Genomic DNA, 8,832 nt, shown 5'->3' with positions numbered 1-8,832 from the left:
TGTTGTATGCACTTATGAGGGGAGGACAATGCGCTCCGGTATGCTTAAAAGAGTATTTGTCTACAACACCAGCAGGTGTGTACTTTTGGCTGGCATTTCACAGTATCTTGGCCATTAAGACTTTAACAGGAACAAAATGGTACACCACTTAGATGTACACACAGGTTACACTTAAAGGACAATACGCTTTTAATGGTGTGCTTACCCCCACTGGCTGGCTACTATTAGCTTTTCAGTTGTTGTACACACCAGTGCAGCACACAGTCACTGTGTACTACACCCAAAATTGCAATTTCTCTCTCAATCTCACTCCCTTCCCTATCAGTGCTTCTAGGTTGGATTTGGGCTTGATGTGAATCGTTGCTGTAAAAATGCTTTTCTGTTCAACACAAACTGCTCTCTGTCCCTCTCTCTCTGCAAAGGAACGTTGATGTGACTGGCTGCAATATGGCTGCCGATTATATAGGGCTGTGACATCACAGGGGTGACTGGCTGCTTGTGATTCAGGGTCATACTGCCGACCCTTGTTCCGACCTTCCCAGGATTCCTTGTCCCATGTCCTCACATGTGGGTCCACCATTTTAGATGTCCTGGAGCCTGGACCACACTAAAATGGAGTTTAATGAAGCGATTCATTAATCGCGGCGATATTCGCATTCGTTACGAAACCAATTTTTCCTGATATTCGTAACGAATTCGGATTCGGCAGATTTGAATCGTTCATCCCTAGTCACTTACCATGACTCAGGAGAGCCCAGAGTGTGAGGCGCCCTGTCGGCAGTATATAAACAACCACACATGTCCTATGAAAAGAAGAAAAAAGAAGGGGTATGAGAAATGGAACAAAGAAGATCAGAAAACTAAAGGAAAGTAAGAGGACAGTCATAAGGGGTCTAAGAGAGGAGGCCATAAGGACGATGTCAACACCGGAACCAGTCCGGGCAATAACCAATAACAGTATGCCACCTTTGTATTGTGTCTCAGTTATAGATCCTTATATGATTAAATCCAATGATGTAGTCTATGCAAAAAATTCCCCAAAATAATCCTGTGTGCCAGTAATTAAACTAAACAGAGTTGCGATGTGAGCGCCGGATGATGTGAAAGTTATAGTTTAATTACACACTGTCCAGTCTGTTCAATAACCTAGTGGAGAAAAACGCGGGAGGAACAGTAGAAGGGCAGCAAGAGGGCAGAGAAAGTTAAGGCTGAGAACTACATAGGGAGAGGGCCTAATAATTCAGGAACAAGTACCCAGCCCACTAAGTCGGTTATCAGTGGGTAGCTTAATAGGGCAGCAGTAATAGCTGGTGAGCAGGTCCATACAGACCGTATTTATAATGTAGGGAAAGGCAGGAATAAATACTATGAACAATGTTATTAAAGGGGTACTCCAGTGGAAAACTATTTTTTTTAATCAACTGGTGCCAGAAAGTTAAACAGATTTGTCAGCTCTCTCTGCTGACATCATGACCACAGTGCTCTCTGCTGACACCTCTGTCCATTTTAGGAACTGTCCAGAGTAGGAGAAAATCCCCATAGAAAACATATGTTGCTCTGGACAGTTCCTAAAATGGACAGAGATGTCAGCAGAGAGCACTGTGTTCCGAAAAGAATTTCCTCTGTAGTATTCAGCAGCTAATAAGTACTGGAAGGATTAAGATTCTTAAATAGAAGTAATTTACAAATCTGTTTAAAAAAAAAAGTTTTCCACTGGAGTACCCCTTTAAGGGAGTAAGAAAAACAAATAATGCAAACACATTAATGCAAAATTCAGGGAAATCCAGTAGGATTCAAGATGAAGCATGTTTTTTTAAAAGGCACCATCAAAGAAGAGAAAAGGCAGTAACATAAGTATCACAAAGCAGGAGAGTCTCAGGTCTGTTCTATGTCCTATACATAGAACAGATCAGTATTAGCAATCATGGTATTGCTATGAATAGTCCCCTATGGGGACTATTCTAGTGTAAAAAAAATGTAAAAGTAAAAGTAAAAAAAAAGTGAAAAATCCTCTCCCCCAATAAAAAAGTGAAACGTCCGTTTTTTCCTATTTTACCCCCAAAAAGCGTAAAAAATTTTTTTTTATAGACATTTGGTATCGCCGCGTGCGTAAATGTCCGAACTATTAAAATAAAATGTTAATGATCCTGTATGGTTAACGGCGTGAACGAAAAAAAAAAAAAGTCCAAAATTCCTACTTTTTTAATACATTTTATTAAAAAAAATTATAAAAAATGTATTAAAAGTTTTTATATGCAAATGTGGTATCAAAAAAAAGTACAGATCATGGCGCAAAAAATGAGCCCTCATACCGCCGCTTATACGGAAAAATAAAAAAGTTAGAGGTCATCAAAATAAAGGGATTATAAACGTACTAATTTGGTTAAAAAGTTTGTGATTTTTTTTAAGCGCAACAATAATAGAAAAGTATATAATAATGGGTATCATTTTAATCGTATTGACCCTCAGAATAAAGAACACACGTCATTTTTACCATAAATTGTACGGCGTGAAAACGAAACCTTCCAAAATTAGCAAAATTGCGTTTTTCGTTTTAATTTCCCCACAAAAATAGTGTTTTTTGGTTGCGCCATACATTTTATGATATAATGAGTGATGTCATTACAAAGGACAACTGGTCGCGCAAAAAACAAGCCCTCATACTAGTCTGTGGATGAAAATATAAAAGAGTTATGATTTTTAGAAGGCGAGGAGGAAAAAATGAAAACGTAAAAATTTAATTGTCTGAGTCCTTAAGGGGTTAAAGGGCTATTCCTGTTTACAGCATTTATGGCATGTCCACAGATCCCGCCAACCTCTGGACCCTCAGTCTCCAGATAGGTACAGATACCAGAGGTGGTCATCCCAAAGAAAATGGCGGCTTTGCATAATGTTGGGTGGACTGAAAATCTGTAACACAAAGTATGGTCCTGATAAAGAGATGGTCTTCTCAAAGGGGTAGTCTATTGAAATGGTTTCACTTTATATAAATGTCAGGAAGGAATCTCTGCTGGAACATTTACCTGGCTGCTTAGTTTTACATTTTTCTATAATAGCTTTACAAATAGACACAATAAATTATTTTTATTTTTTTATTTTATTTTTACAGTTTGTAAGGACACACATTTATATTACTATATATCTATGCTTCCAAGAGCTTACTTCTATGTCAATTTTGTGTAAATTAAATTTTCTCTATTTCAATATTCCCTGATGTCTCCTATATATATAAAGTCCATATGGCTGTAGCCGGCTGTAAGATGACAGCAGTAAAGATACTTCCCATCTGTGTGGCACCATGTAGGAGGGTATACGACGGAAGCCCTTGCTTTGTCAATCACCTTCTGGCTGACACATGTAATGACCAATCCTCACCACTAGATGTCACAATCATTCTATTTGCTTTGCACTTCCTAATTACCTGGAAGCTGTGATAACACCCCACGGAGTCAGGCCCTGTAACACTTTATTCTGGAATAGGCTGTGATACCCAACGTCAACAATACCATAGAAATGTCATTCCAAAACTGCAAAGGAACAGCCTGCTTAGAAAAACAAAAGGTCACAAAAATATCAGGAGTAAAAAACATTTTGAAGATGGAAGTATAGATTGTTAGAAAGGATAGACAGATAGATAGACATTAGATAGGTACGTAGATAGGTAAGTAGGTAGGTAGATAGATATGAGATAGATAAAATAGATCGATGCATGGATGGATAGATATAAAGTAAACGAATAGATAAATAGCTAATTATTGGAAAAAAAATAGCATTTAAAGGGCCTGAGGAAGACTACGAAACATGTGTCGAGGTGGGGGGGGGGGGGGGGGGCGGTCCAGCGATCTTGAAGGACTCAGTATGACAACCTTAGGTAATGATATATGACCATATTATTTTCCACAATTCTGTTATTACTGTACTGTCTGAGTCCATAGATGAGCTGCCCCTACCTTGTTTGTGGGGTTGGTTTTAAGGGTGGGTCTTTTTAATTGGGTGGGTCCTGTATTTGTAACTTATTTGTAATAAAGTTTTGCAATTTTGACATTTATTGTGATCTCTATAATTATTTTGTGCTAGTTGTAGGTTAGTAGTTAGTTTCTTTCTGGCACTTTTAGTTAAGCTGGTGTATGGCCAGAATTGTAGGTTTATAACATTTAAAGGGGTACTCCGGCCCTAAGGCATCTTATCCCCTATCCAAAGGGGACCCCCGTGATCTTGCATTGGGCACCTACCTCTGAGCTGCACGCCGCACTGCCAGCTCACAAACTGCCAAGTGCTGTCCACGGTACTCCGGTACTCCGTGACATCACGATACTCCGGCCCCGTGGTCGGCACCCAGCAGTTTGTGAGCTGGCAGCGTGGTGTGCAGCTCAAAGATGTGGGTGCCCAATGCAGGATTGCAGGGGTCCCTGGCGGTGGGACCCCCATGGTCAGACATCTTATCCCCTATCCTTTGGATAGGGGATAAGATGTCTTAGGGGCGGAGTACCTCTTTAATGGAAGAGAAAGGGGAAAGAGGACAGTGTGGTGTCAGGGTGTGTGGTGCAGGGCAGATGTTGTTACCCTAGGGGCAGATGGCATTAACTCCTTGTATTTGTGACACCAGGGCGTGGTTTAGCCTATAACCACCCGAAGGTATACCGCTGGATCCTGGGCTAGGCACGGGGGCAATAAAGACTCTGACTCCAAGTTACGGACAACGGTAGCTTTACTGAGGGTAGACAGAGGGTAAAGTCTATACAGTTCAGCCAGGGCCCTACAAGGTGACCAGTGATGCAGAGACCTTAAGGGCTTGCTGGGACTTGTAGTAGGACTGGACAATTGAATGCAGACCACGCAGGGAGCCCATAGGTCAATCTTGGGATCACCTGGTCACTGGTACCTCCTGGGTAACAATCACATGACATATCACATGGTATAACTCTTAAAGGGGTACTCCGGTGGAAAACTTTTTTTTTTAATCAACTGGTGCCAGAAAGTTAAACAGATTTGTAAATTACTTCTATTAAAAATTATTAATCCTTGCAGTACTTAATAGTGTCTGTATACTACAGAGGAAATCTTTTCTTTTTGGATTTCTTTTATGTCCTGACCACAGTGCTCTCTGTTGACACCTCTGTCCATTTTAGGAACTGTCCAGAGCAGCATATGTTTTCTATGGGGATTTTCTTCTGCTCTGGACAGTTCCTGGCATGGAAAGAGGTGTCAGCAGAGAGCACTGTGGTTGTGACAGAAAAGAAATCCAAAAAGAAAAGATTTCCTTTGTAGTAAAAAAAAAAAAAAAAAAAGTTTTCCACTGGAGTACCCCTTTAAAGCAACATTACATTTTATAACACTTTACATGGTAAAACATATTTACAATGGGGAAACAAGTGCAGGGGGCCTTGGGGACACTGAAGGAGGCTGCCTGACAGGGCAGCAGGAGCACGGGGTAACACCTCCCGTACTGGGACACCACAACAGTAAGGGAGAAGCTGAGACAGATTGATAGATCATTGATAGATAGATAGATAGATAGATAGATAGGTACATAGGAGGAGATTTATCATTGGCTTTACACCACTTCAATGTTCTAAATGTCTTTGCATTTTTTGCGCAATTTTTGGTAGAACATCTTTAAAAATTGTCTACTGTTTGGTGCACTGTATCCCACTTTTTTGCAGTGGAGCTGTATCTATTACTTACGCAATTTAAATTTAGAAGTGTTTTTTTTGCGCAAATCTACACCACCTAAAAGGGCGTGGTACAAAAGTGTCAGATGCCAAAGCACAAAGCTTAAACCAATCTCTGCAGATCACTGGTTCCTATAATTGTCCTATGTCCTAAAAGTCCTTGCCACCTTTTTGATAAATTTTGAGCAACTGAGCAAACAGGGGTAAAATATTTACTAACTTACACCAACATTGATAAATGTCCCCCATAGAAAGTAAAATAGACAGATAGATGATAGATGGAAATAAAGATAGACAGATGAGATAGATAGATAGATATAAGATAGATAGATATGAGAAAGATAGATAGATAGATATGAGATAGATAGATAGATAGATAGATAGATATGAGATAGATAGATAGATATGAGATAGATAGATAGATAGATATGAGATAGATAGATATGAGATAGATAGATATGAGATAGATAGATAAATAGATAGATATGAGATAGATAGATATGAAATAGATAGATAGATATGAAATAGATAGATAGATAGATATGAAATAGACAGATAGATAGGTAGATGATAGATATGAGATAGATAGATAGATAGATATGAGATAGATAGATAGATAGATAGATACGAGATAGATAGATATGAGAAAGATATGAGATAGATAGATATGAGATAGATAGATAGATATGAGATACATAGATAGATATGAGATAGATAGATATGAGATTCTTTGTCTAGATATGAGATAGATAGATAGATAGATATGAAATGGATAGATGATAGATAGATAGATATGAAATAGATAAATAGATATGAGATAGATAGATAGATATGAAATAGATAGATAGATATGAAATAGATAGATAGGTAGATAGATAGATATGAGATAGATAGATATGAGATAGATAGATAGATAGATAGATAGATAGATAGATATGAAATAGATAGGTAGATAGATAGATATGAGATAGATAGATAGATAGATAGATATGAAATAGACAGATAGATAGGTAGATGATAGATATGAAATGGATAGATAGATAGATAGATACATATGAGATAGATAGATAGATATGAGATAGATAGATAGATATGAGATAGATATGAGATAGATAGATAGATATGAAATGGATAGATAGATAGATTGATATGAAATAGATAAATAGATAGATATGAGATAGATAGATAGAGATGAGATAGATAGAATTGCTATTTATTGGAAAAGAGAATAGGAATTTGATGGAAGAGAAAGAGGGAATTGGAGAGCAAGGGAGGAGGTGTGACAGAGAGAAGGAGGTAGAGAATGAACTTGAGAGGGAGGGAGAAGCGAAGCAGGAAAGACGAGGAGTCCAAGGTATTAGAGACTGAGCAGCAAGGAAGAATAAGAGTGCTCCACCAGGACGAGAGTGCTGAAGATGTGTATGTGTGCGCTGACATCCTAGGTGGCGTGCCCCCCACTGCCCACCAGCACAGACAGGGGTACAGAACAAAGAGCCTCAGCACACACAGAAGAACAGGAGACCAGCAAAGAGGTGACAGGGACTTTGTGACAGGCAGCGACCGAACGCAAAGAGGAGGAAGGACTCAGCAAAGACAACTAGCGCACATCCACACATGAAGATACATTGATGTCTACTTCCAAGTCCAGTGCCACACACCCACACAATGAGAAATACATGGCGGAGAGGAGAAGATAGTTCTCCCCACATTGAGAATTAACCAGATTTAAGAAGACCCCCTGGACCAGGCCAAGTCCATCACCTGCTGTCACGTCACCTGTCCTAGACTGGGACTGGAACTTCCTAAGCTTGCTATCACCTTGGCTGGGACTGAGTCAAAGTGTCTGCCTAGCAGTGTGTAAGTGCTCAGCTCATTGACTAAAAAAAGGGTACCTTGCCACCCCGTGACTATTTCAAGGAATTCTCCTGAAGTCCCCCTTTGGCGGACCTATTGGGGGGAAGTAATATTTCTTGGTAGTCTGTTACAGCCCAGAACAGTCCTGCTTCCTGCAGCTTTTCCGCCAGCCATGGCGTTTACCTTTGCAGCCTTCTGTTACATGCTGACTCTGGTCCTCTGTGCTTCTCTCATCTTTTTCATCATCTGGCATGTGAGTTTATCTATTGCTAGGGGTCTTATTGTTGGGGGGCGGGGGGGGGGATGTCACAAGTTCAGGGGGTCCGCTAATAAGGGTGGAGGGATATGGGGAGTAGAGAGTGGTAGTAAAAAAGCAAGAGAATAAGGAGGATTCGGAAAAAGTACTATGAATGTAGGCCAGTGTTTCCCAATTGGAGTGCCCCCAGCTGTTGCAAAACTACAACTCCCAGCATGCCCGGACAGCCTTCGGCTGTCCAGGCATGCTGGGAGTTGTAGTTTTGCAACAGCTGGAGGCACCCCGGTTGGAAATCACTGCACAATGAGCACAACAGGCCTATGGCAATGGGCAGCGCAGGATGGGAACAATGCACTTGATCAGGGAGTTGAAGTTTTGCAACAGCTGGAGGCACCTCGGTTGGGAAACGCTGCAGAAAGAGCACAACAGGCCTATGGCAATGGGCAGCACGGGATGGGAACAATGCACTTGATAAGGGAGTTGTAGTTTTGCAACAGCTGGAGGCACCTCGGTTGGGAAACGCTGCAGAAAGAGCACAACAGGCCTATGGCAATGGGCAGCACGGGATGGGAACAATGCACTTGATCAGGGAGTTGTAGTTTTGCAACAGCTGGAGGCACCTCGGTTGGGAAACGCTGCAGAAAGAGCACAACAGGCCTATGGCAATGGGCAGCACAGGATGGGAACAATGTACTTGATCAGGGAATAGTTCAGGATCAGTCAAAAGCAGCATGGCTCTTGCCCTTTGTTTGCAGATATGTATATATATATATATTTATATATATATATATATATATATATTTGTGTGTGCGCAGGTCTCAGGTGTCACTATATTCACAACTATACAGTTCACTGCCCAAGTCACAGCTGTTCCTCTGCTCCAGCAAGTCATTTACACTGTGTCGCTTCTCTCCAGTCCTTTCCCTTTTAGTCTTGTTACACATGGCAGGATCGATTTGCCAGGTTTAACATGAGAGTCGTTCACTTTGTGTAGAATCAATTCACTCTTTATACCCTATGGTCAATGGTCTCCAAACTGTGGGCCTCCAG

The 8,832-nt window shown here is 40.7% G+C and overlaps 1 protein-coding gene across 1 annotated transcript in view; it reads left to right on the top strand.

Moving 5' to 3' along the window:
• The first annotated feature begins 7,002 nt into the window (after nt 1–7,002).
• CNIH2 (cornichon family AMPA receptor auxiliary protein 2) overlaps nt 7,003–8,832 on the top strand; it is a 195,845-nt gene continuing 194,015 nt past the window's right edge. The window contains exon 1 of the mRNA XM_056527474.1: nt 7,003–7,779. Within this exon, the coding sequence (XP_056383449.1) occupies nt 7,699–7,779 (81 nt within the window). The 5' untranslated portion in view covers nt 7,003–7,698. The remainder of the gene's footprint in view (nt 7,780–8,832) is intronic.

This window comes from Hyla sarda, chromosome 6 (genome assembly GCF_029499605.1).
Source record: "Hyla sarda isolate aHylSar1 chromosome 6, aHylSar1.hap1, whole genome shotgun sequence".
NCBI lineage: Eukaryota > Metazoa > Chordata > Amphibia > Anura > Hylidae > Hyla > Hyla sarda.
Note: the sequence above shows the minus strand (reverse complement) of the source record. Positions and strands in the feature narration are given on the sequence as shown.